The sequence below is a fragment of the Mesoplodon mirus genome, assembly GCF_964341445.2.
Source record: "Mesoplodon mirus genome assembly, chromosome: 7".
Taxonomy (NCBI): domain Eukaryota; kingdom Metazoa; phylum Chordata; class Mammalia; order Artiodactyla; family Ziphiidae; genus Mesoplodon; species Mesoplodon mirus.
The window spans coordinates 24003510-24030627 of NC_138983.1; the positions used below are offsets into that span (position 1 = coordinate 24003510).

Here is a 27118-nt window from a genome sequence, read left to right on the forward strand (position 1 = left end):
GATGCAAGAAATGTTTAACAAAGACCTAGAAGAATTAAAGAACAAACAAACAGAGATGAACAATACAATAACTGAAATGAAAACGACACTAGAAGGAATCAATAGCAGAATAACTGAGGCAGAAGAACGGATAAGTGACCTGGAAGACAGAATGGTGGAATTCACTGCTGCGGAACAGAATAAAGAAAAAAGAATGAAAAGAAATGAAGGCAGCCTAAGAGACCTCTGGGACAACATTAAATGCAACAACATTCACATTATAGGGGTCCCAGAAGGAGAAGAGAGAGAGAAAACACCTGAGAAGATATTTGAAGAGATTATAGTCAAAAACTTCCCTAACATGGGAAAGGAAATAGCCACCCAAGTCCAGGAAGCACAGAGAGTCCCATACAGGATAAACCCAAGGAGAAACACACCAAGACAGATAGTAATCAAATTGGCAAATATTAAAGACAAAGAAAAATTATTGAAAGCAACAAGGGAAAAATGACAAATAACATACAAGGGAACTCCCATAAGGTTAACAGCTGATTTCTCAGCAGAAATTCTACAAGCCAGAAGGGACTGGCAAGATATACTTAAAGTGACGAAAAGGAAGAAACTACAATCAAGATTACTCTACCCGGCAAGGATCTCATTCAGATTCAACAGAGAAATCAAAAGCTTTACAGACAAGCAAAAGCTAAGAGAGGGCTTCCCTGTTGGCGCAGTGCTTGAGAGTCCGCCTGCCGATGCAGGGGACACGGGTTCGTGCCCCGGTCCGGGAGGATCCCGCATGCCGCGGTGCGGCTGGGCCCGAGGGCCATGGCCACTGGGCCTGCGCGTCCGGAGCCTGTGCTCCGCAACGGGAGAGGCCACAGCGGTGAGAGGCCCGCGTACCAAAAAAAAAAAAAAAAAAAAAGAATAAAATACCTAGGAATATACCTATTAGGGAGACAAAAGACCTGTATGCAGAAAACCATAAGACACTGATGAAAGAAATTAAAGATGATACCAACAGGTGGGGAGATATACCATGTTCTTGGATTGAAAGAATCAATATTGTGAAAATGACTATATACCCAAAGAAATCTACAGATTCAATGCAATCCCTATCAAATTACCAATGGCAGTTTTTATGGAACTAGAACAAAAAATATTAAAATTTGTATGGAGACCCAATGACCCCAAATAGCAAAAGCAGTCTTGAGGGCAAAAAAACGGAGCTGGAGGAATCAGACTCCCTGACTTCAGACTATACAGTAATCAAGACAATATGGTACTGGCACAAAAACAGAAACATAGATCAATGGAACAAGATAGAAAGCCCAGAGATAAACCCACGCACCAATGGTCAACTAATCTATGACAAAGGAGGCAAGGATATACAATGGAGCAAAGACGGTCTCTTCATTAAGTGGTGCTGGGAAAACTGGATGTAAAAGAATGAAATTAGAACACTCCCTAACACCATACACAAAAATAAACTCAAAATGGATTACAGACCTAAATGTAAGACGGGACACTATAAAACTCTTAGAGGAAAACATAGGAAGAACACTCTTTGACATAAATCACAGCAAGATCTTTTTTGATCCACTTCCTAGAGTAATGGAAATAAAAACAAAAATAAACAAATGGGACCTAATGGAACTTCAAAGCTTTTGCACAGCAAAGCAATAAACAAGACGAAAAGACACCCCTTAGAATGGGAGAAAATATTTGCAAACGAATCAATGGACAAAGGATTAATCTCCAAAATATATAAACAGCTCATGCAGCTCAATATCAAAAAAACAAACAACCCAATCCAAAAATGGGCAGAAGACCTAAATAGACATTTCTCCAAAGAAGACATACAGATGGCCAAGAGGCACATGAAAAGCTGCTCAACATCACTAATTATTAGAGAAATGCAAATCAAAAGTACAATGAGGTATCACTTCACACCAGTTAGAATGGGCATCATCAGAAAATCTACAAACAACAAATGCTGGAGAGGGTGTGGAGTAAAGGGAACCCTCTTGCACTGTTGGTGGGAATGTAAATTGATAGAGCCACTATGGAGAACAGTATGGCAGTTCCTTAAGAAACTAAAAATAGAATTACCATATGACCCAACAATCCCACTACTGGGCATATACCCAGAGAAAACCATAATTCAAAAAGACACATGCACCCCAATGTTCATTGCAGCACTATTTACAATAGCCAGGTCATGGAAGCAACCTAAATGCCCATCGACAGACGAACAGAATAAAGAAGATATGGTACATATATACAATGGAATATTACTCAGCCGTAAAAAGGAACAAAATTGGGTCATTTGTTGAGATGTGGATGGATCTAGAGACTGTCATACAGAGTGAAATAAGTCAGAAAGAGAAAAACAAATATCGTATATTAATGTATATATGTGGAACCTAGAAAAGTGGTACAGATGAACTCATTTGCAGGGCAGAAATTGAGGCACAGTTGTAGAGAACAAATGTATGGACACCAAGCAGGGAAAGCAGCAGGGTGGTGGTGGTGGTGGTGTGATGAATTGAGCGATTTGGGTTGACATGTATACACTGATGTGTATAAAATTGACAACTAATAAGAACCTGCTGTATAAAAAAATAAAATTAAAGAAAAAAAGAAGTAATTTCCCCATGACATGAATTTCTATAGCATATGATATGAATTTCTACCTTCCCATGAACATAATCTCAGGATGACTAATATTTAAATGCATGTCATATTGCAGAAAGAAGACGGCATCCCTGTTGCAAAAAAGCTTAAACAACCATCATGGGACTCCCTCAACCTTCCAAGACAAACTGTAGAGATCAAGCCTCCCTGCAGTCTTGTCAGCAGGACATCTTCAGAAATACTATGAGAATCCCTCTTTTTGTAGTTTCCTTTTCTTCGAGACTTCCCTAAAATTCAAAGATAAACACAAGGGCAATTTGTAACACTTCTTTGACTTCCCCACCTTCAGACCAGTTTACAAAGTCTGCTGTGTGGCCCCATAGCACTTTCCTCTTTTATACCATTTATCACATTTTGTATCTGCTAGATTATTTTCCATCTTCCCCACTAAACTCTAAGCTCCTTGAAGGCAGGTACCTTACCTATCTTGCTCGCCTTTGACTCCACATGACCTGAAACTTTTTAAGGAGGCACCGAAAAAATTACTGAGTCTTCAGGTAGAGAAAAGAGACTGGAAGTTAGGGATGAAATTCATTTGCAGGGTTGCTGTACATAAAAACATGGCATTTTTCTAGAGTTGAAGGGGATTCTAGAGAACATCTAGTCTTCACATTGTTTTTTCAGATGAGGAAAATGAGGAGTTCATCAATTGGTATGAAAATCCAGGGCTATTAAATGGTGGAAATCAGACCCAAACCCAGTTTTACCAGTTCCCAAATGATACTGCTTACATTCTATCATGTTGCCTCCAGGGCGAGGATCACGGTTGTGTAAGTGAAAGAAGACAGACAAAAAAGGACAAATATTGTATGATTCCATTTATATGAAATATTGAGACTAGGCAAGTTCATAGAGATAGAAAGTAGATTAGAAGTTACCAGAGGCTGGGGCAAGGGAGGAATGGGGATATATGGCTTAATGATGACAGAGCTTGTTTGGACTGATGAAAAAATTTTGGAAATAGATAGTGGTATGGTTGCATCACATTCATATCACTGAACTGTATTCTTAACAATGGTTAAAATGGCACATTTTGTGATGTGTATATTTTATCAAAACTAAAAAGAAAAAAAAAGATCATGGCTATGGTCATTCCCTACTCTCCTTGCTTCTTCAGGCCATTTGTAAGATGGGAACAAAGACTTTAACAAGCATTTAAAAGATTCCTAAGGGGAAGGTGTAAACAGGCAGAGACAAATGCATGATGTAGGACCATCAAATTAAAAGTGACACTTCTCTATAATTAACCCACAATTTCTCAGCAAAGTAATATCTGTGGGCTTATACTGGAAAAAGGCCAGTTTCATAAGCTATTTAATTTTTTCTGGATAGGGTGTAATATAACTGTTAAAGCCATAAAAGATACCATATGGCATCAAAGAAAGGGAAAAAAAGAGCTCTTTTTTTGTTGTTGTTATTCAATGAACAATCAGTTCTCTATTCTCCTAAGAAAAATTAAGGTACCATTAAGGGAAAAAATTCAGAAGTGTCAAGAAGACATATCCAGAATGGAAAGAAAGTTGAATAGATAAATAAAATGAGGATTCCTTTAGCTATATTTGATGGAGTCCTGCAGAGAAAAAAATTCCAGCTAGGCAGCATTGAGACATAGTTTATTAATGCAGTTTCTCCCACAGCAGGACACAGAAAGAGAAATTGGTAAAACAGTCACATTAAAAAATTATGACTCCTACATCTGATCTTTATGAATACACAGAAAAGAAACTGTCCCCTTGAGTCGTCCTTGGGCCATGTTGAGGCAGAGATGCAAAGAATATATTTTTTTCCTTCCAAAACCACGCAACAACACTATCTGCTCCCAGATGGCAGGAACAGACTGAAAGTTATGTCCCACCCACATTTAGGGGATCTCGAAGGTGTTTATAAAAAGACCCTAGGTGAGATTTTGAGCAGTTCTTCCAATTACGATTTGAAATATACATCAGTCTTTTGTTTTTAAAGAGTGTAGAAAATTGAAATCTGCTTGTATTCCCTCTGGGGAAAAAATTATAGTAGGTGGTGAACTGGTTATAAATGGAATTTCCCTAGAATCTTAGAGCTGGAAAGGAGCTTACCAATCACCTAATCCAGTATTTTGCATAGTGTAGACTATGCCGCACTGATGAGTTATTAAATCAGTTTAGAGGGTCACGACTAGCATTGGGAAGTAGAGGAAGAGGAGGAATAGAATAAAGTTGAATTGAATATAAAAGTGTGTGGGCTTCCCTGGTGGCACAGTGGTTGAGAGTCCACCTGCTGATGCGGGGGACACGGGTTCGTGCCCCGGTCCGGGAAGATCCCACATACCGTGGAGTGGCTAGGCCTGTGAGCCATGGTCGCTGAGCCTGCGCATCCAGAGCCTGTGCTCCGCAACGGGAGAGGCCACAACAGTCAGAGACCCGCGTACTGCAAAAAAAAAAAAAAAAAAAAAGTGTGTTGTACAGACTGTTTTGTAGAACTTGTTTCAGTTGAGTAGAGTGTGTGTGTGTGTGTGTGTGTGTGTGCTCCCGTGCGTGCATGGGCACGCGTGCGCACATACTGGGTCACAATGTAAAGTGTGTGTCTTACTGTGAGTTCTGGTGACAAAAATAGTAAACTTACCAGTCTAATCAAACACCCCCTGTTCCAGGTAAGACACCTGGAGCCAGAGAGGGAAATGAATTTCCCAAGTCACATGACTCAGAAGTAGCCTGAATCTCTTGACTCGCAATATCCTTTCCACTTGACTCTAATGATCAAAGTATGCTTGGAGGTGGGTGTCAACTCTTGTCCTGTGATTTCCATCCACCTCAGCAGCTGACATTCTATTTCTTTCTGGAGCAATTCCTGTGCTTCTGGGTCAACCGGCGTCCCCACTCTTTCTTTAATACTCCTGCCAACCTTACACCACAGGGATCAGTGGCTCTGTGGGAGAGGGCAGATGTGTGGAGGGACAAATAATCAGTGCCCAGGCTTGGATGATCCATGGCAGCTGGGTAGCTCAGAAGGTGCACAATTCCACAGCTTACTGCTCCCTGGAGCTGATGAGCCATATGAGAAAGAGAATCACAGCCTCCCTGTGAAAAAGAGGGGGCTGCATGTGACAACTCACACAGAGGGCAATCTCAGAAAGGAGACAACCAGCTGACAACTGTGGGCTTTAGGTAATTCCTGCCAGACTCATGCACTCTGGCTGGTTTTCCTGAGCCAAAATAGAAGCATGTAGAAGGTGTTCTATGATTGCAGAGATACAGCAGGATTATGAAAGAGGAGCCTGCCTGGGACCCAAAATGCCTCTGGTTTTGACTTAAGAAAATGGTCTATCCCACGAATAAACAAACACTCCATATTGCATTTACCCTGTGCCAGGCACTGTTCTGAGAATGTTACAAATAGTTACTCATTTAATCCACGTAACCAACCTCTAGGCCTTAAGAGCTCCTAGCTGCAGTGGTAGGCGGAAGGTGAAGTGTTGAGAGGTGTTAAAATAATTTGTTTCTCTCCCTGATTTGAAGACAGGAGGGCAAGTACTCTTAATAGAGTTTAGAACTATGTCATTGACAAAGTGAATTAATCAACAGTCAAATCCAGGGAATAAAGGTCAACTGCCCACTTTCTCTTGGCAGAAGGAAATTGGAGGAGGATTGTTCTTCTTGCAAAGATGCATCACTTTTTGATGCTTTCCAGAAGTGATGATGGGTTTGCAATGATCTATCTACTCAAAAAAAAATCACCCTCGTATATTTGTAGTATAGCTGCCTGTGGTACAGCGGGTCTGCTTGGGTCCTGAAACCACCCACTTGAGCCCACATAGAGATCAAGCCTCTGCCCCTGGCCATATGATCCAGTGCTTTGCATAGGATCATATGCTAGAATAGGGTTCTCAAGCACTTAAAAATTAGTTTATTACTAATTTCAAAAAGTGGACCTCAACTTGGACATTTTTAGATTTTTTTCATTCTACTAATGAAAATTATTAGAAATTTACTGAAGTGTAAGAAAGGCAGGAATTTTTTTTTTTTTTTTTTTTTTTTTTTGCGGTACGCGGGCCTCTCACTGTTGTGGCCTCTGCCGCTGCGGAGCACAGGCTCCGGACGCGCAGGCTCAGCGGCCATGGCCCATGGGCCCAGCCGCTCCGCGGCATGTGGGATCTTCCTGGATCGGGGCACGAACCCATGTCCCCTGCATCGGCAGGCGGACTCTCAACCACTGCGCCACCAGGGAAGCCCTGTTTTGTTTTTTTTAAGAGCAATAGGAAATGAGTTTTTTAAAAGTACCTATGTGTGTCCTTATGTTTTATATGTTAACATTTAAATCCCACAATACTCTGAATGAATCTCCATTTCATAAATGAGGGAACTAAGTTAAATGACTTGCTGAAAGTAAATAGGTGAGGGACAGAATTCAGAATATAGTCTGCCTGCAGAACCTCTTACTCTGTTACATCATGCTGCAGCCTGAAAGTTCTTTTTCTTTTTTTCATCTGAAAAATGATTTGGTCCTAGCAGCATTCACTGACCATGGCAAAACATTAATTGATCTTTCCATGTCACAGACTACCGATTATCCAGAAGGAATAGCAACAGATAAAACCTCTTCTCTATAATTAAGTCTTGGTTCCCTAAACAACTCCACCATGTAATTAAACTTATTTCTCGAACAGGCAGATATAGTTCACTAAAGAATCTGAGAAGAGCCATTTAAATGATGCTTCGTTTCTTGCACTGGGTTAACCATGGTCAAGTCTGGGCTTGAAACTGAAGTTTAGGAGGAATGTGGAGAATGCAGCTGGCCCAGAATTTACCAGTGCAGAAGTTATATGGGAGTCAGGGTATATTTCCTGTGCATCTGTGAAACTTCTAACTTAGCTCTGCCCATGGTTTTCCTCCATGAACATGTCGGGTAAGCATGCACATTGCTGAATATTTATCCTTTTCTTGGAGCAGCCTCTGCTGATTTGGGCAGGAAATCTCATATAGTTATCAATCATCAGAAATGGAAAATGTTTCTTTTTGAAAGAGGTAACTATCAGAGGTTTCACATTAACAATGTCTTGAAAAAGATGTATGTGCCATTATCACTACCCTGTATCACGAAAATATTTGGCTTACACTACAAACTTTATAGACTCTTTTTTGAGCTGGCTTAGCAGAGGCACTGAAACATAAGGATGGCATTAAATCGTTAAATTACACGCTGTGTTGTAATGCACAGTGAGAAGGGAAACCCACAGAGATTTAATACCATCACGAGTCTATAAAACCCTAGGTTTACAAATGCAAGTCAAATAAAAATCTATTAAAGTAGCCAAAAGTTGCTTTGAGTTAAAGGTCGTTAAATAAAAAGAAGATAACAGGCAAGATCATTTGGACCCACGTATCAAAATAAAATGCCAAGATAAAACACCAATGGGTCATAAAAAAAAAAAAAAGACACAAACTGACTGCCTCTCCTCTCCCCTATGAGTCAAAAAGAAGCTTAAGAAAATACAAAGACATTTCCTGTTTTAAGTCACCAAGAAGTAAGGGTCCAAGTGCCATATACAAAGTACTACACACATTCCTGGTTTCACAATGGCTGCTCTGAGGGGACCATGCAATTAGTACTTGGGGGGGTGGGGAACAGTACAATCTCTTAAGAGAGCTGGATGAGTCCAGATGTTGGAGATTATGATCTCCTGGATGCAATGGAATTTATGCTGGGAGATTAAAGAGAAGAATTAATTCATGACTTTCTCTACCTGTATGCAGTATGTGCTCAGCTTATTATCTGTACACATCGTGATGCATGGTACTTACAATGCTGAAAATCAGGTGCAACACGTGACCACAGCAGTTAAGTTTAAGGGGGGGGCATTTGTCATATTTTAGTCTATACGTCTGGTTCTATCATATTTGCCAAATGATTAATATAGGACTAAACTACAGTGAAATCCTTTTATATCACAGTTTTATTTGCTAGGAAATAGAATACTTTCCGTCCATGTCTCTCTCCACCATCCCGCATGTTCTATGCTGAACTCTGAAATTTCCAGCACTAGGGTTCATTTGAGTGAGCAGGACAGGGAATCTGCTCTTGTCTTTGTTCAATTCTATAAGTTCCATGGTCACAGCTGGGATATACATGCGTCCTTTGTTTTAAAAGCACATCCACAAGGGAGAAACCTTAGAGCTTATTCTAAAACCAGACAGGGCATCAGATACCTCAAACAGTTAAAACCACAGGAATTAAATTCTAAATTTTAAACTCCCTTTTATTGAAATATAAGTTTGTTTAGTATATTTACACCACACTTTATGCACATATATACACATAGAAGGCAAATTTTGTCAAATAAAAAAAGTTTTTCTTAATAAAAAATTAAAATAAAAACAAAGTAAAGTGCATGAAACTTTTTTTTTTCCCTTCTGGTGAACATCATCATTGACAAAATTATGAACGGTTGGGAAGGGGGAGGAAGAAGAAATTCATTATTTGAATCAATGCATACAGCCGGTCCTGCATTTGTAGCCTTCAGGCTGAAATGACCAGCTGTAAGGAACAAGTCAGACAAATTGCCGGCGTCTGCAGGACTCCCTCCATTCTGCAGGTCCTGCTCCCTTTGTCCTATTGGGAGCGGTTCCCCAGCTCTTAACAGTGATCTCACCATCACCGAGCCGGAACAAAGGGAGAACACAGGAAGGGGGCTCCACCAGCCAATGTCATAGCCCTGCTCCGGGGCCACCAGCGCTGCGTTTGGTAGGAAACTGCAGAATTAGCTCAATGGCTCAAATAGAAGTTTTCCTTTTTCGGAAGGGGAATGAGGGGGCCAAGAAATAGGATGTATCTCCCACAGAGACGGCCACCCGGGGGCCAAACTCCGGCAGCAGCCAGTTTCTTTGGATGCAAACTCCGTGCTGGCACAGGGAAGAATCCTTTTATAGGCTGGGTGGAGGAAATGTTACACTTCTCGCCTCGGTGAGTTCGTCCTCCCAGAACTTTGAAAGGACACAGCTTGGGACTGAGAGAAAGGGGCAGGTGGGTAAAGCTGAAGTTTTTAGCCGTCTTCGCGCTCGGGTCTCCGGCTGGGCGTTGGCCGGCTGGTCCCAGGCGGTGGCTGAGGCGACGGCCCTTCCCCCATCATCCATTCCCCAGCCAGGGGTCTCTCTCTCTCCTCTTCCTCCGGGGGATGCTAAGTCCCCGGTCGGCGACCGTACTTAGCCTTACAGTGCAAAATGTGCTTGGCGAGGAAGTCGAGGCGGCGCTGCAGCAGCTGAGCGTGGGGGTCGGCGAGGGCGGCCAGCTCCGGGAAGCGAGGCTCGTGGTGCTGGTAGAGGCGCAGCAGCCGGGCGGCCGCATCCTGGCCGCGGTGCAGCTCCAGGACGCGCCGCGCAGTCCGCTCGCGGAACACGCACACTGACTGCAGCAGCGGCTCGTTATACTTGTCCCACATGCCCGCCACCCGGTAGCCGTGCACCAAGCCCGCCTCGTTGTCCAGAAAGACCAGCGCCCCGCTCGGGCCGCGGTGCAGGTTGCTCGTGGCGCGCTGCATGACCCGCGGGTCCCACTGCAGGCTGAAGAGGTTGCTGACAAGCCGGTCAAAGTTGGCCGTCAGGTAGTCGAAGAGGATCAAGTCGGTCCATTGTACCAGGTCTACCAGCTCCGCCCGGCTGCGGTTGGCCAGCTCGCCCCCCGTGGCGCGCAGGGGCCGCAGATGGCCGTCCTCAGAGCGCCAGGGCGCGGGCACCACCACGTCCGTGAGGTTGGGCAGCCAGCGAGTCAGACTCACCACGCTGCCCTCGGTCCAGTGAGCGGCACGAAGCTCCTCCTGCACCTGAGCCCACTGAGCGCCCCGAGCCTCCACCCGGGCCAGTGCCAGCGGCGGCACGTGGTGCTGGAGGCCCAGCAAGCGCGCCAGGTAGTAGGATAGGGCCTCGCCCTGTATCTGCTCGGGGTTGATGCCATAGCGCACGCAGGCGCGGGTGCCGTCGGCGAAGCGGGCCAGCCGGTTGGAGCTGCGCCCGCAGCCCCCGCGCTCCAGGGCCACCACCCGGGCGCCGCGCGCCGCCTCCAGCCAAGACGCCGCCTGGGCCTCTGAGAAGCCCCGGGGCACCTGCTCCTCCAGGCCGCGGCTCCAGAAGACGCCCCCGTGCACCGCGGCGCGTTCCTCAGGCCAGGGCCGTCCGGTTGGCACGTGTCGCCTGCGCTCACCCGGGGGCTGCCCAGGCGGGCCATCTGCGCCCGCCGCCAAGGTGAGCAGCGCTCGGAAAGTTTTCAGGGAGCCGCCACGGGCGTCCCGCGCCAGGGGCGGGGGCAGAGGGACGCGAGGCGCGGGCTCCCGGCCGCCGCTCCGGGCCGGGCGCCGCGGGAGTCGGTCTTCCGGCGGCCGGGAGGCGGGCAGCTCGGTCCGCGGCGGCAGGAGCCCGCCCCACAGCGCCAGCAGCGAGCCCAGCGCCAGCAGCCAGAGCCCCGCGGTGGCGGAGGCGCCCCGCATCCTCCTGCCCATGCTCCCCCGGCCGCGCCGGTGCCGCCGCCGCTTCAAGCCGAGCCCAGGAGCCCGGGTCCCGGCGGCGACGCGGGCTCGGCAGCTCGTTGGCTCCGGGGTTCCGGGCGCCTCAGCTCCATCGCTGCCGCGGGGCGCTGCGGGGCTCTGCCCGGCACTGAGAACTCGCCTCGCTGCCGCTTCCCAGCTGCTTTTGTATTTCGCTGTGAGACCCTCCGGCGGGCGCAATTCACAGGCGCCCGGACCACGTGGGAGAGATGGAGGATTCCCCCTCCCCCTCCTCCGCCGCCGCTCCCCGCCCCCTTCCCCTCCTCTTCCCTTTAAAGCGGCGATGGCTCCTTCCAAGCGGGAGAAGCGGTCCCACACTCAGTCGGGGGCTTAGGGGCCGGGAGCAGGAAGCCAGGCAGGCGGCGCCCGCGCGGGGGCGTCGGAGCGGGCGGCACAGAGCTGGAGTCGCGCTGGGTGGGTGAGACGCGCCGCTCGCTCTCGCGGGGGTTGGAGTGGTCGTGGAGTCCCTTTGCCTGGGCGGCTCCTGGCCTCCAGCAAAGTTCAGACTAACCCCCAGCACGCTCCCGGCGCCGCCCGGGGTGGATTGGGGCAGGTCCCTTTGCCTTCTCCGTTTCCGACGGTGGGTGTGATTCACCCTGCCTATGTAAACCCCTGGGGAGCTCTCCGAGCCACTGAGGAGGTGACTCCAGCCGGGTTAGAAGAACCATCTGTAGCAAACAACTTTGAACCGACACCTCCTTTCCCAAGCACGCTCACCACACTGGTCACTGAGGACTGCGCTTTGAGGTTGGTCGCTCCGCCTTTCCCGAGGGCCCCACCGGGAATTCAGCCTTGCTGTGCAAGAACCCCTAGGCAGGTTCCATTCAACAAACTGTCCTCGGTTCTGGTCACAGAGCATTAAAATCCACAGATGAGGTCCCGTGCTCACGGAGCTCACATTCTAGGGAGATGTTCAGGTTGCCAGGAGAGCCTTTACAACTCAGGATCCGACTTAGTGCGGAGGAGGGGGCCTTGGAGACCGTTTCTCTACGAAACGATACTATTTTGCCCATGAGGAAACTGAGGCACAGAGATGGGATGGGGCTTGCTCAAGATCCCAGAAGTAGCAAGTGGAGAAACTAAAATTCAAACTGGGGTCTCTGGGCAACATGCCACTTGATTTTCCCTCTATCAAGAAAGTTCACTATTTTTATCAAGTTGCCAGCATTCTCGTTTTTTAAAAACTCACTGTCACGTTATGCCCCAAATGTGATTTTCCATTCAATGAATGAAAAACAAAAAACCGAAAAAGAACAAACCCATATTGTATTTGACTTACTGGTTTAATGGTTTAAGGGAAGAAGTGGTTGGGGGGAGGGGTGGAGGAGCAAAAATAATAATAATAATAATAAAAAAGAAGAAGTAAACAGCAAACCACATTGTCTTCCAGCCACTTTTGGGTTCAATCCACCAGGAAGACTCTTGGGTAAGAATCGGCTCTCCCTCTTACCTCTCTGCGTGAGACCCTGTCCCAGATGTAAACCAAGATTTCCCAGGTGAGACACAAGACAAGGGGTGGGGGGTGGAATCCACCTCTGAAAGCAGGAGTTCGAAATTTGTTTCCTTTCATGTGTTTCTTTTGTCTTTACGCCCCCCCCCCATCAGATGCAACTGGGGGTTTTCAACTGCCTCAGCTCATTACCTGGCACTGATTATATTTTCTTCTCCAAAGAATGAACATTTTAAGAAACCCTAAGGTTTGTGACTAAGCAGAGGCATCCAGAGACCACATCTAGGGACTTCCAGAGCTGACCCAGTGTACCCTCAAGTGTTTCCATATTGGCTGAAGTGTGGGGTCTTTGTTGAATCTCTTCTGCACCCCATGGTGGCTGCCTCATGCCTTTGTATAGATCTTATCTGATGATGAAATGACTATTACTATACTACCTTAATTCATTAAAAGGTACCGTCTTCCTGCTCTGTGCAAGCTCCTTACCCCTATCTTTCCCTAGAAGGCAGGGACTATATCTTAACAACTTTCTATTTGTCTTACTACCTAATATAGGATATTGCACTAAAAAGGTGCTCAATAAATTGAATTTAATTTTTTGTCTTTTGGTTTAACTTCTGAGAATTTTTTTTTTTTTTTTTGAATGCATTGCTTTCAGCTTGGGTAAACTGTAAGCAAGATCTCCACCTTGTGGGCACTAAGTAGAATATCATCTAACTAGAAAGAAGTATACATTTTCAGCAGGTCGGTTAATTGTTTAAGTTCAAGTCTGAGACTATTACTTGGCTACCATGGCCCATGCCATGTCCTGGGGGATATGGGGAAATCCAGAGTAGTTGGTGTCTCTGTGTTTGTAGCTGTTAAAAAAACTATAAGTAACTATAAGGTATAGTTCACTGTAAACTTTGCAAGGGGTCCGTCTTGTCTGTTGTTCTATGGCTGCCGGGCCTCTCACTGTTATGGCCTCTCCCGTTGCGGGGCACAGCCTCCGGACGCGCAGGCTCAGCGGCCATGGCTCATGGGCCCAGCCGCTCCTGCGGCATGTGGGATCTTCCCGCACCGGGGTACGAACCCGTGTCCCCTGCATCAGTAGGCAGACTCTCAACCACTGCACCACCAGGGAAGCCGTATCAAGGTATTTTTAAAAAAACTGCATACCACTAAAAGATACAAAATAAGAGCTTTCATACATAAAAGGAAAAAAAAATGGTGACGGATCCACATAATGTAAGAGAAGGAAGCACATGATTTTCGATCTGGGAGGGATGACTTCAACTCAGATACCCCAAATCCCAGAATCTTCCAAGCACATTACCAGCATTGACGAAGAAACTAAAGCCTTAAAGCAGCCAGCTAGGATCTTACACCTCGGAAGATGGACTGACTCTATTGTAGCTCTTAGCCTGTAGCCACAGGACTGAATGCACTGGGTACCAGAACAGGATGCACTAATAGAAACTTGAACAAATGCATTGAAATGCATTGAAATGCAGAATTACAGAAAACCGCAGAAATAAAAGAGAAACAAAAAACAAACCCAAGGTAGAATGCAGTTTAAATGCATTACATAAGAGATATTTTTAGGCAGTGTTTAAAAACACTCCTCTGTTTACCCGTATGATGAAGACACTCCCATTCTTCTTTACTTCCTGGCCTGAGGACACCCCCCCACCTACTGCCATTCCCCTGGGGCTCCTTGGGAGGGCACAGGGCACAGTTCTTCACAATGTGTGACCTCAGGCCGGCCCCTCTGGCAGTTGCTTGGGGATGAAGGGAGGTGCTGTTCATCTTTCCCTACATAGGAACCTATTTTCACGTGGAGAACTTTCTTCACAGTCCTCAGAACTTCTCCCTGAGCCTCAGCTTCCAATTGCTTCACACTCATCCACAGTCCTGTTTGAAGGATGATCTGCTTCACAGAACAGTGCCTCCTGGGGAAGAGAGAGGAGGTGGATTTGAGGAGTTGAGGGTTGGGTGCAGGACAGCAGGCTGGGAGTTGGGAGATTTTCTAAGTCTGATATTTCTTCTTGCTGGCTGTTTTCCTTTCTGGCTAGTTATTTCCCTTCTATGAGTTCCAGTTTCCACATCTGAGAAACAAGGATAATAAATCCTACCTCCCTCACAGGATTGTTGTGAAGTTCCTGTGAGATGTTGATAATAACCTTATAACATTAGTAGCAAACGCTTATTGAGTGCTTATTATGGGCTTGGCACAGGACTGAGCCCTGCACGTGTGTTCTCCTTTCACCTTCCCAACCAGTAGTCTTGTCCCCACTGTACAGATGGGAAGACCGAAGCTTAGCCAGTAACTGGCCTGAAGTCACACAGCAAGTAGATGGCCGGGCTAAGATTCCAGAATGATGGAGGCCAAACTCTTTGCAAATTGTAAACTACTAGGAAGATGTCAGATATAAAAATTATTGAATTAAATCAAAGTAGATTCAACTCAGATTAAATTTTGCTTTGAAATGTTCTCTGTGGTTGCTATCAAGTGAAGCGGTTAAGAGCGTGAACCCTCAAGCCAGATTGTCCAGATTTAAAACTTACCAAGTGTGTGACTTTGAGTAAGTTACTTGACCTCTCTGTGCCTCAGTGTCCTCATCTATAAAACACAGTAATAATAGTGTTGGTATTATTGATACTAATTACAATAATATAATATCTGATGATTAACAGTAATTAATTAATAGTGAAAAACCTTACAGCTTATTGTGGTGATTAAATTAGATCCTGTATTTAAAACTCTTGAAAGGCTATCCAAGAGTCCACTATTTTTATAGGTTTTTTAAAAAAATTGAAGTATAGTTAATTTGCAATGTGTTAGTTTCGAGTGGATAGCAAAGTGATTCAGTTATGCATGTATATATCTTCTTTTTCAGATTCTTTTCCATTATAGCTTATTACAAGATACTGACTAGAGTTCCCTGTGCTATACAGTAGGTCCTGGTTGTTTATCTATTTTATACATAGTAGCGTGTATCTGTTAATCCCAAACTCCTAGTTTTTATCATTCCCTCTCCTTCCTGTTTCTCTGCTTTGTTGCCCAGATGGGGGTCTCCTTCTTTTCCTGTTGCTGTCTTCCACCAAGCCTCACTTGGGTCTTGAGAGACATGATACGGGTGGCGACCCTGACCAGTGCACCCTCTATGCCCCAGATGAGCATCTTCCCTGAAAATTTTGCTCCCTTCCTTCCCAGCTGGACCGTAGCAGGGTTCCCAGTGCAGCTCTTGTTGAAATCCCAGAGCCTCCAGCTAGCCTTGGGCAGCTGCTTTCCTCTCACTACTCTGCCTCATTCAATCCTAACCTTTCCTGGGTCTTCTGAGTTACAAGCCCCTCCCAAAATAGAGGTCCCCAAATTCACCCTCTAGATGCTTCTACAAAAGGGAAGAGTGGGAAAGACCATGTCAGGGAGAGGAGTACAATATTCCTTGAAACTGGGTATGACTCCTGCTTTAGCTGTTACTAGCTGTGTGACTTCAGGTAGCTTTCGAGTCTCTCTGGGCTGCAGTTTCATTATTTGTGTTTCCTTCTTCTCTACCCTGTCTCTGCCTAGGGTACATTATTTTCCTGCTTGGGGATCTTTTTCCTTTTCTTGGCATGTCTCTATTTGACCATGATCTGGATCTCCCAAGAATTGCGTAACTGTCTCATCTTTACACACCTGGCTGTCAGGGGCAGGTAATGTATACACCTGGCTCTAGGTAAATCTTGCTGGATAGTTGGAAGGAGGTCTGGAAACATACAGTGTTTGCAATCAACTTGTCTGCCTGAATGAGTCCCGGTTTTAAGAACACACTGTGTTTCTGGAAAGAAAGTGTCACCCTTAATTTATGGTGAGACTAATAGTTATATGATTCTCTTTATTCCATGTAGCTCTCTTTTTGATCTGCTTTTGGAAAAGGTTCCTGTAGCCACTGGTGTTGGAGACCAGAATCTAAAGGTTGGAACACTGGTGAATTAATTTAGTAAATTTTAGAGCAGTTGCTGATACAATCTCTCAGTCATATATCGTCATACCCTAGTTACAGGGCATGATGGTAAAAATTCTGGACTGGGCATTTGGGGACGTGAATTTCTTTCTCTACTATAACTTAGTTCAACTGACATTTATCGTTCATGTGCCAAAGGCCAAAGAATTGGGTGAAAGTAATGGTGTCAGATATTCTCTTGTCCTTCACACCTGCATCAGGAAACATTGGTTGTCTTTTCTTCACCCTTCCCTTTCCCTTCCTTCTTCTTGGCAGGTCTCCATCCTTCTCCCTGTGCCTGGTGCTGGAGGGGAGGCTGAATCCTCATTGGGCTAAATCAGTCACAGTGCCTTCAACTTCCTTGCCAGTGTTGGCTTTAGACACAGGCATATGACACCATTCTGGCTGGTGACACCTGAAGGGAAGTCCACAGGGAAGTTTTTGGAAAAGATGTCTGTGCTGTTACAAAAAGACGCAGAAAAATATGGCACTTTTCTCCATGGCTCAGGTCTAGATTTGAGGCCTGGAATTGGGGCTGGGATCATATAACTGCAAGGAGAGCTAAGTGGACACATTGAGGGTGGCAGAGCCGAAAGAGGGAAGGAACCTGGGTCCTTGGTGATGTCACCAAGCTCCTGAATTAATCCGCTCTGGAGCCACCCTGCCTCTGGAGTTCTCTGGTGGTTTAACGCACTCTGAGTTGGGGCTTTTATTCTTTGCAGCCAAAAGATTCCTAAATGATATACCTCTCACATGGGAGCTTGCAAACCGGAAAGAGGGCAAACATATAAACAGAACTCTTCCATCACACCTGTGCTGCTGGGAAGGCAGTGTGTTGTCATATTTTGGTACATGTGCTCGGCAGCCAAGCTGAGTCTTGCACTTACCAGCTGTGCTGTCTTGGGAAAGTCACTTAACCTGTTAACTCATGCGATAAATGGATGGTGATAACTGCACCTGCCTCGTAATATTATTGTGTGGATGAAATGCACATTAAGCACTAAGTAAGTGCTCAATAAATATTATCGCTTGCTCTAGCTATTAAGGAAATGGCAACCACACAAGAGCCCAGAGGAGGGAGCAACTAATTCTACTAGAGAAGGTCAGGAAGGCTTCACCAGGGAGGCAGATGTGAAGCTGGTCTTGAAGGGTAACTGGGGGTTTACAGGTCAGGGTTTGGGGAGGAAGAACATTGGGGCAAGCAGAGAGATCAGCATGTGAGCTAATTTCTACATCTTTCAGGAGCTCAATTTCCTCATCCTTAAAAGATTTGAGTGTGCTGGATTAGCTTAATCCTCTTTTGATAAAAGAAACAAATCTCAGGCCCCCTCCCTAAATTGAGAAGCGCCAGATGGCAGACTCTCCACGGCCCCTTTATCACTCACCTATCATTTTTCAGCCACGCTGGAGAAATTCACTCGACAAACATTTGCCACTGAAGAAAGTGACTCTCGCTGGCTTCGTTGATTCCTTTGTTCATTGCAGCCCAGAGCCTTATCTGCTGCGTAATTAGCAATGCTGTGCTTCCTCAGCTTCCCCAGGCTCTGTGCATCTCATCAGTCAGATAGATGCTGAAGCTTAATTAAGCTTGTAAGGCTTTCTGATTTCCTTAGATGAAAGGTGGCCCATAAGTACCAGGTTTTATTTTGGTGGCTCCTGCCAACGGTTATTATAAATGGGACTTAGTGCCACGTGGCTGAGCTCTTAGTGTGATAATGTGTCAAGACCAATCGAGGCTGCCGAGAGCAGAGATATTTTCATAATGGTTCCATCATAGGCGGTGGGTGTTAATGGAAGTGGCTGTGAAAAAAAAAGTATTGCAGGCAGTGAAACCAGACTAGAGGTGGCTGCAAGTGAAATATCGGCAGCTCCTAGGATCTCCATCATAATCATTAGCTATATTAGCCTTGGAGCCATTCTTCTGCCATCTCTTCTAGACCAGGCTCAAAGTCGAATAAAAAATGGTGCTTTAACTCCAAGTGAAAATATATTCCTTTGCTGCTTTTTAAAATCCATTTACATTAAAATGGTGGCCAGCAGGTAAGTAATTTATAACTGGGGGCTCAGTGCAACATGGATGGGTGTTGTCAGAATAGGGAGCAGCCTAAATGGGAGACAGAGGCCCTTCCAGGCCTGGGAAGAGTCATCACTGTTGGACTGAAGAGGGGCTGGAGGAATGTGCAAAAACAAGGGGTAACTTAGGGACACTCGCTGGTGGGGACTAGTGAATGGAGAGGTAGCTTCATATTTCAACAGTGAGGTGGGTGAAAAACCAGGTAGAAGTTCTTTAGTAATGCAGCCCTCGTTAAGAATGTGCTAGCTTCCTGGACTCCGGGTTTCATTGCCTAAAACCAGTTTTAGGCATCCCACAGGCAAAGAATCGATAATACCTGTTGATGATGGTGGTGATGATGATGACAGTGGTATAACCCCGTTGTTAGCTGAACTTTCCCTGCTCTTTTGAGATCCGGTTAATCTTGACCCAAATGCCTATTCCATGGCCTGGGAGGGTCCAGAAACTTCCCCTCCATTTCTGAGAGTCCCTGGGCCTTTGTTCCTCAAGCATGTCTCTCTGTGTCCACCTCCTGCTTCCATGCTTGTTGCTTTGACTTCAACACACAGTAGCATGGATGTGAAGTTCAATGCCTTACCTACAGCACCCTCCTGCCCTGTCCCGGAATCCACTTGGGCCAAAGATATGAGTTTAGTGACTTTACTGAAGATCTGGGGGGGCTCCCGGGGTGTGTGTGGGTCACGTAATTGCACAAGGCCTTCGTCCATCTACCTCTCCTTTCCCTCCTTTCCCTCTCCCCTTTGTGGAGGAACAGGCAAAATTTCCCTCTTCCTTCATGTAACACAGTGCTGCTTCTATTCAGGCCTCTGTAGGATCCCAGCTTCTTCCTTCGGTCCACAGACTGTCAAGGTTTTTCTTGTGATAAAGTTGGGAACAGAATTCTGGTGGACAACACTGAATGATTCTGAGGTACTTTCTACATGCAGTGCAGTGTGTCAGAGCTTTTCACGCACTCAATCTAGAAGACCTGCCTCCAACCCCCCTCCCCTGCCCCTGGAGGTGTTACTCCTCCATTTCATTGATGGGAAAACCAGAGCATCATGAGAAGTAAGACTTCTCATTGGCCTGGGAGACTTCTGCTAAGTAACAGAAGAGGAATTCCAACTCTGGTCTGTCCAAAGACAGAAGTTATGTTAACTACAGTGCCGTGTGACCTCTGGGGCTGGGAAACACCCTGGCCAGTTAACCAAGGGGCCTCTTACAAGGGACTCGTCTCTTCCTTTGTACTGGCACATTGTCTTACACCAGGCATGTTGGAAACAGGGACTTACATCTCTCCTCATCTCTGCTGTGTGACTGAGCCCAGCGCATCTCCTGGGAGACCTGTCATAGCCCAGAAAGCTCCCCGTGGTAAATATCTTATGTGGGCGGATGAGAGGGATTGGAAAAGAAGTGGGCTGGCTGACCTGATAGTCCTGAGGACAGCACTCTCTTTGTCTCAGGACTAGAAAAGTCTGAGTTAAGGTTGACAGTGGAAGAACACTCATCACCTGCTATAATTTCTCCTGTGGTTTCACCTCTCCTGAGAACCGACTCAGAGACTGCCACAGGGAATCAGAGAATTGCCTCTCTGGGACTGGGCGTGTTTGTTATGCGCCAGGCACTGAGACTCGATCCCTGGTTCCTTTACACTTTACCTGATGAAAAAAGGAAGGAAAAAACCCTCAGAGGCCATTTCTTGCCTGCTTGAGCTTAAAGAATGCCTGCATTTTAGGGAAAATGTGGGCCTGAGGAATAGCAGGAGAAGGGCTGAGGAATAATGATGGTGATATATTTCTATAGCTCTTTGCAGTTTTGCTGAGTTCTTTCCCGTGCGAGTCTGGTCGGATTTTTACAACAACCTGCTAGGGAGGGGTAGTTGGGCAGGTGTTAGTGACTGTTCCTATTTTGTGAAGGAGAAAACTGAGTTTCAGAGGGTGTGTGATGAGCCCCAGATGCACAGGTAGTTCCTGGCAGACCTGGAACTTGAAAGCACTTTACCTGACTTCCACATAAGAGCTCTTCCATGGCATTCATACCCTGTTTGCTGAGTTTAATCCATTTCTGCAGACTCTGTCACTACCTCCAGTTTTCCACATGGTTACATGTCCATGTTGAATGTATGTTACAATGACCATTAAAACTCCAGTCAGGATGGCACAAAAAGGAACCCAGGGGCAATTCCTCAAAAGTTGGAAATTTTAAAAGCCCCTCTCCCCTTTAATGGTGCTTTCTTTTTCTCTTATTAGCTGCTATGACAGAAAGGAGGAGGAAAAGATAAACCAGAAGGGTTGGGGAAAAGAAGAGAGAGATTATTTTGAAATCATTTTCTTTGCTTGCCTGGTTCTGTTAATAAACAGAGGATTTAATCAATAGGAGTCAGAGAGAGAAAGAGGCGGGTAATCACCGATCATTGGATTATTTGCGGGGCGGGGTGGGGGGGAAATGATCATAAAAAAACTCTGAGATGGCAAAGAGGAAATGGTGAGAAACAGAAAGTTTTCTCTTGCTTCTCTGCTCCTATGCATGATACCCTTGCGCACACAGGGCAAAACCAAGCCAAGAGACCAGAGTAGGGTGCTTGACCTTGTTGCCTTTCCCCACTGAGAGGGTCATTTAGTTGGGGATGATGATAGATCTGCATGGCTGTTTAGGCTCAGAGAGGGTAGCTAGACTGCATAGAAGTCTTCTTGCATTGATTTTCTCTTTCATAAGAAGGGATATTAATGCTTGCCTCACAGGAATATTGTAAGAATTAAATGAGAGTATGGGATTAAATAAATATAGCAAGTGAGAAGTTCCAGTACAGTTTCTGGCATATAGTAGGCACTGAATAAGTATTAAAAACCACACATTCAAGGGCTTCCCTGGTGGCGCAGTGGTTGAGAGTCCGCCTGCGATGCAGGGGACACGGGTTCATGCCCCGGTCCGGGAAGATCCCACATGCCGCGGAGCGGCTGGGCCCGTGAGCGATGGCCGCAGAGCCTGTGCGTCCAGAGCCTGTGCTCCGCAACGGGAGAGGCCCGCGTACCGCAAAAAAAAGAAAAGAAAAAAAAAAAAACCCCACACATTCAGCTACATAGAAACATGTCTGGGAGGACATACTAAGTGATTAACAGCATTACTCCTTAAGAAAAGGTCTGTGGGTGGGAGGCACTTTTACTTTTTATCGTATATATTTTTACTTTATCCTCCCTAGAGCATTTGGGGAAAGTATGCTGTGTACGTATGAATGGGTGTGTGTGGAGGCTTAAGTTAAAAGTTAAGATCAGACATAGAGTAATAAAGAATGTGAGATTTTGGTACCCCTGTCTCTGTGTGATTGTAAAATTTGTGCTCACTACCCTTGAACCAGTTGAGGTGGCTTTTGTGGCAAGCGACAGAAATGGACTGGCCAAGTCAAAAAACAGAAATGGGATTTGATAGAAGGATGCTGGAGTAGCTCCCAGCATCAATGGAGGGCCTGAAAATTGGGCACTGGAAAGCACCAGAACTCAGAAACACCAGGTAGGTAAGCAGGAGGGCCTTCTCTCAAAGGTGCACGTATACAGTGTCTCAGCTCCAGTCACCTCCCATTCCAGTGTGTACATTCCAGGGAGAGGAAATCTGATTGGTCCGTTTGTAGACAGCTGTTTCCACCATTGGCTCACTGGACCTTTGCCACGTGACAGGGCAGGGAGTATATAAGGGAGCAGTTCTGTGCTGGACCATAATTCTATAGGTAGCTACCTCAGTCGTCTGTGCTATTTAATTTTTGAAAAATTATAATCTTGTGTTACTTTTGTTACTTTTTTTTTTAAATAGGATTTACTCTTTTTTTTCCCTTAATTAATTAATTAATTAACTTATGGCTGTGTTGGGTCTTTGTTTCTGCTCAAGGGCTTTCTCTAGTTGCGGCAAGCGGGGGCTACTCTTCATCGCGGTGCGCGGGCCTCCCACTATCGCGGCCTCTCTTGTTGCAGAGCACAGGCTCCAGACGCGCAGTCTCAGTAGTTGTGGCTCACGGGCCTAGTTGCTCTGCAACACGTGGGACCCTCCCAGACCAGGGCTCGAAATCGTGTCCCCTGCATTAGCAGGCAGATTCTCAACCACTGCGCCACCAGGGAAGCCCCCTTGTGTTACTTTAAAAATAATATTGAGAAATCTCTGACAATTCATCAAATAAGTAGAGCTATACTGTAAGATCTCAACAGAATGTATTTTATGCATCTTTTATAAGGAGCCAATACAAAGCAAAACCAAGCAGCATCATGCGCCTAGTGATACATCACAGAGTGACACCTTGGCTTTGGGTCTGAATAAATGTTGATTATGATGGCAAACACACCCACACAACAAAAACAATACTTATCTTTTTGACTCCAACCGTTAGCAGATCCAAAATTTCCATAAATTCGTCTAGCGCTGTCTAGCTTAGGAAGGGAGTTTGAGACCTTTATCAGGGTAAAGAAAAGTAATAGGGCATTTTTGATTTTTTTATCACTAGCTGTTATTTTATGGTGTTTGGGAGGCAGGGAATACAAAGTACACAGAAGGTATGCAGGGTCTACTCCTTGTGTGTGTGTGTGTGTGTGTGTGTGTGTGTGTGTGAGAGAGAGAGAGAGAGAGAGACAGAGAGAGTGGGAGAGAGGTAGTATTTCATTCCCCTGGGGCATAATGATTTAGGCAGTCCTGTATAAGGCAAGCTCAAATCCAGACTGCATTTTCTATGCTGACCATCTGTGTTTCCCAGGAAAGAGGAGCCCAGCCGTGGGCCCCAAGAGGTTGAGGAAATAGTGAGAAGCAGGGTGTGTGGCCAGTCCCGGAGGGTCTCGGGGGGATGCTCTGTGTCCTTGTAGTGTCTTCTGGCAACATCAGCCCCACAGAGGCAGGCTTGGCTCTCTCCCCTCCTGGCAGCCCCATAAGCATCCCTCCCAGTGTCAATAAATCTCCTCTGGCCACTCTCCCCTTCCTTGTGATGTTTTTCTTCTCTGAGGGTGTTGCTGGGGGAGATCATCAGAAACTACTTATTTGAAGGCAGAAGCCTCATCTCTAACAAACGGGGATTTACTGATAACGCATACCATTTTCTGAGTCTTGCTAATAAGCCAGGTAGCTCACATATCCTCACCAACGCTTTCAGGTGGGTTTTTTTTTTTTTTTTTTTTTTCGGTACGCGGGCCTCTCACTGTTGTGGCCTCTCCCATTGCAGAGCACAGGCTCCGGACGCGCAGGCTCAGCGGCCATGGCTCACGGGCCCAGCCACTCCGCGGCATGTGGGATCTTCCTGGATCGGGGCGCGAACCCGCATCGGCAGGCGGACTCTCAACCACTGCGCCACCAGGGAAGCCCCAGGTGGGTTTTTATAGCCCCCTTCACAGACGAGAAAACCATGGTTCAGAGAGTTTGAGTGTGTTGCTCAATTGGCACAGCTCTTAGATGGTGGAGCCAGATGCACACCTGGCCAGTGTGTCTCCAGGTCACCTGGTCCTAATGCCTCCTCCATGTTGGAAAGCCAGCTCAGAAGGGCCCAAGACCTGGCAGCTCTGTCACCGATCACTGGCTACTCTAGGACCAGTCACAGAACTGTTGAGCAGTCTCAGTCTTAACTACAACAAATTGAGAATTATGATACAATAATACTCCCAAAGCCAGCACTGTAATAACATAATTTTAAGCCAAGGCTTTGCATTTGCTCTTTTGGGCATGTTTGGGAGACCAAGGCCCCAAGACCTGCCAGGACTGCATACCCAACTGTGAGAACCCTCCGAGGAGTGCTGTTTCTAAGATGCCCAGGGAAAGCTTTCCTTCTCTCTTCAGCTTGAGACGCTGGGTGTTCTAACCTCTGTAGTTCCTGGAACAGGACCATTAGGCTTGATAGCTTTATCGGAATTAAAAATACTGTGAATTCACAATGGCCTCTGGCCATAACTGGAATAAAAATGGTATTGCTTTAGATGATACCATTCACTAATTAAACTAGTAGAGAATGAAGCAACAGAAATACAACAGCGACAAAAGTGGGAGTTGTGGGCTTCAGAATACTCCCCCAGCAGGCAGTTGAATTTAAATTTCCATTATTTTGAGTGAATGTGGCCCTAAGGAACCATGTAGGGATGGATTTTTATGTGATTTCAGGGCATTCTGTCTCTTGTAGGGCAGTAAATTTGATAAAACTATAGCATGCTTTCTTGAAAAAAGTATAAAATATATGTATAACTAGGAAAGAATCCAGGAGGACACAGCTAACTGTTAGCAATGGGTTACCTTGGGGAAAGGAAATTTGGAGAGAAAGGACTTTCTTCTTTTTCTTTTAAAAAAATTCTATGTATTTCTGGTGTGTTTAAATTCATGATACTCAGCACATATTTTTTGAACAGACTAGGATGATCAAGGGAATGCTTTAGAGTGAATGATTCATGCTTCATGGCATCAGATTATCAAAAGGCAGATTAGATAGGTTACCATTAAGAAGCTGCTCCAAATAGGCCAGGAGTTAAGATGGGAACTGTCTGAGCTTAGATGGTAGCTGTGGAGATGGAAAGGAAGGGAGAGGGACTTGAGAAGCCAGAAGCCGGGATGTGATGGTTAATTTTTTGTGTCGACCTGATTGGGCTAAGGCGCGCCCCAGATGGCTGGTGAAACATTATTTCTGGGTGTGTCTGTGAGGCTGTTTGTGGAAGAGATTAACATTTGAATGGGTAGGCTGAGTAAAGAAGATCACCCTCACCAATGCAGGTGGGCGAACTTGCTTGCTTGAGCTGGGGCATCCTTCTTCTCCTGCCCTTGGACATTGGTGCTCCTGGTTCTTGGACCTTTGGACTCAGATGAGGACTTACACCATTGACCCCCCTGATTCTCAGGCCTTTGGAGTCAGACTGAATTATGCCACTGGCTTTCCTGGTTCTCCTGTTTGCAGATGGCACATCATGGGACTTCTTGGCCTGCATAACTGTATGAGCTAATTCCTATAATAATATATTCCTAGAGTAATTTTATATTATATATATATATAAATTATATATATATATATATATATATATATATATATATATATATATATATACATAATTATATCTATCTGTCTATCTCTTATTGGTTCTGTTTCTCTGGAGAACACAGGGGTGTTACCTGAATTGGCTAAAAGCTTGCAAGGTGGTACTGTTTGGATGAAGATGGAGCCTAGATATTGGTGCTGAGCTATGGAGGGACCTAAAGGGGCTAGAATCCTAATTCTCAGTGCGTGGGTGGTTGGGTGGATAGATGGACAAATGAATGAGTTCCGTCATAGAAGCTCTTTGCTTTCAGGTTAAGGCCGAACTTCTTTAAAAGCCTACTTAGGTCCTGAGGTTAGGTGGTGATTTCTCATACTCTTCCCCTGACCTCAGCTATTCTTCCCCAAACTAGGGAGGGTTAAGGCCTTTCTAAGATCTGGACCATTTCTGGATGCCTCATGGGGTCAGTTAGGTCTTTTATGTTCTAACTATGAGGACCCATCCCCCCACCACCACCAATGGCTTAGACAATAAAGGAGATTGATTTAAAGCCAAGTAATTAGGAGGTCTTCTGGCTGGTTTGATTTGGGGCCTCACCAGTGTCATCAAGCACCTGGTCTAGTCTTTCAAGCTTTCTGTTCTGCTGTTTGTACAACATCAGCCTGGCTTCCTCTTGGTGGCAAAATGGATGCAACAGTTCCAGGCTTTACCCTCACATTATATAGGAGATAGAGAAAGCTTGTTTTCCCCTAGAAGTTCCTTGAAAAATCTCTCTAGTCTCACGGACTCAAATTGGGTCTTTACTGAGTCCCTTAGGCTAGAGAATGCTGATTGGCTGATTGGCTTAAGTTACCTGAGTCTATCACAGTTATAAGGGTGGTGGTGTCAATCCACCTTCCCCTCCTCCCCCCATGGCCATGGCACAATGGGGGAGGGATGGAAGTGATGTTAGGGGGCCATCCAGTTCTACTTTGGGACAATGGAGCAGGAATGGCCTGTGTTTGTCAGTGTGTGGTGAGTGGTGGATGGAGTTAAAAGAGGAAAATGGCCAGAGGAGGGTGGTGGGTTTTCCACATTGAGAAGCAGGACATTTTCCACTGAGAAGCAGGACAGTGAGTTTGGATGTTTGGGTCCAGTCAAGAGCAGTGCCTCTAGAGCTATGGGTAGGGGCTGTAGAGGAGAATGATTATGAGGGTGCCTGAGAAAACTGGGCACGGAGAACTTAGGGTCTAGGGTGCTAGACAAGGCGCTTCCTGGGCTTTGCTTGGCTCTAAGTGAGTGGGTCAGCCAAGGAGATGCCCACTTCCAAAGGCTATGTTGGCATGAGCAGGAAGCTGGCGAATGGCACCCATGGTGGCATGGAGCAGCATTACCAGGCAGCATGTGGAGGGCCACGGACCGAGAGCAGCTCTAGGGGCACTGAACAAGTTTATGTAGAGCATTTGGAGTGTCTGGCAAGGAGAGCATGCTCCATCACTGTTACAATCAGTA

The 27118-nt window shown here is 45.9% G+C and overlaps 2 protein-coding genes across 2 annotated transcripts in view; one reads left to right on the forward strand and one right to left on the reverse strand.

The window, feature by feature from the left end:
- Positions 1 to 8944: 8944 nt before the first annotated feature.
- FJX1 (four-jointed box kinase 1) lies at positions 8945 to 11212 on the reverse strand. The gene has a single exon (XM_082628487.1). It carries the CDS (start codon positions 11135 to 11137, stop codon positions 9824 to 9826), a length of 1314 nt encoding a protein of 437 aa, XP_082484613.1. The 5' UTR covers positions 11138 to 11212; the 3' UTR covers positions 8945 to 9823.
- Positions 11213 to 12334: 1122 nt separating this feature from the next.
- The window catches only part of PAMR1 (peptidase domain containing associated with muscle regeneration 1), a 169642-nt gene continuing 154858 nt past the window's right edge, over positions 12335 to 27118 (forward strand). Inside the window, exon 1 of the mRNA XM_082626269.1 lies at positions 12335 to 12678. The gene's annotated coding sequence lies outside the window, so the exon portion shown is untranslated. The remainder of the gene's footprint in view (positions 12679 to 27118) is intronic.

Excerpts from the sequence above, each read along its gene's own strand:
- FJX1 (XM_082628487.1), bottom strand. The coding sequence starts at position 11,137 with ATGGGCAGGAGGATGCGGGGCGCCTCCGCCACCGCGGGGCTCTGGCTG.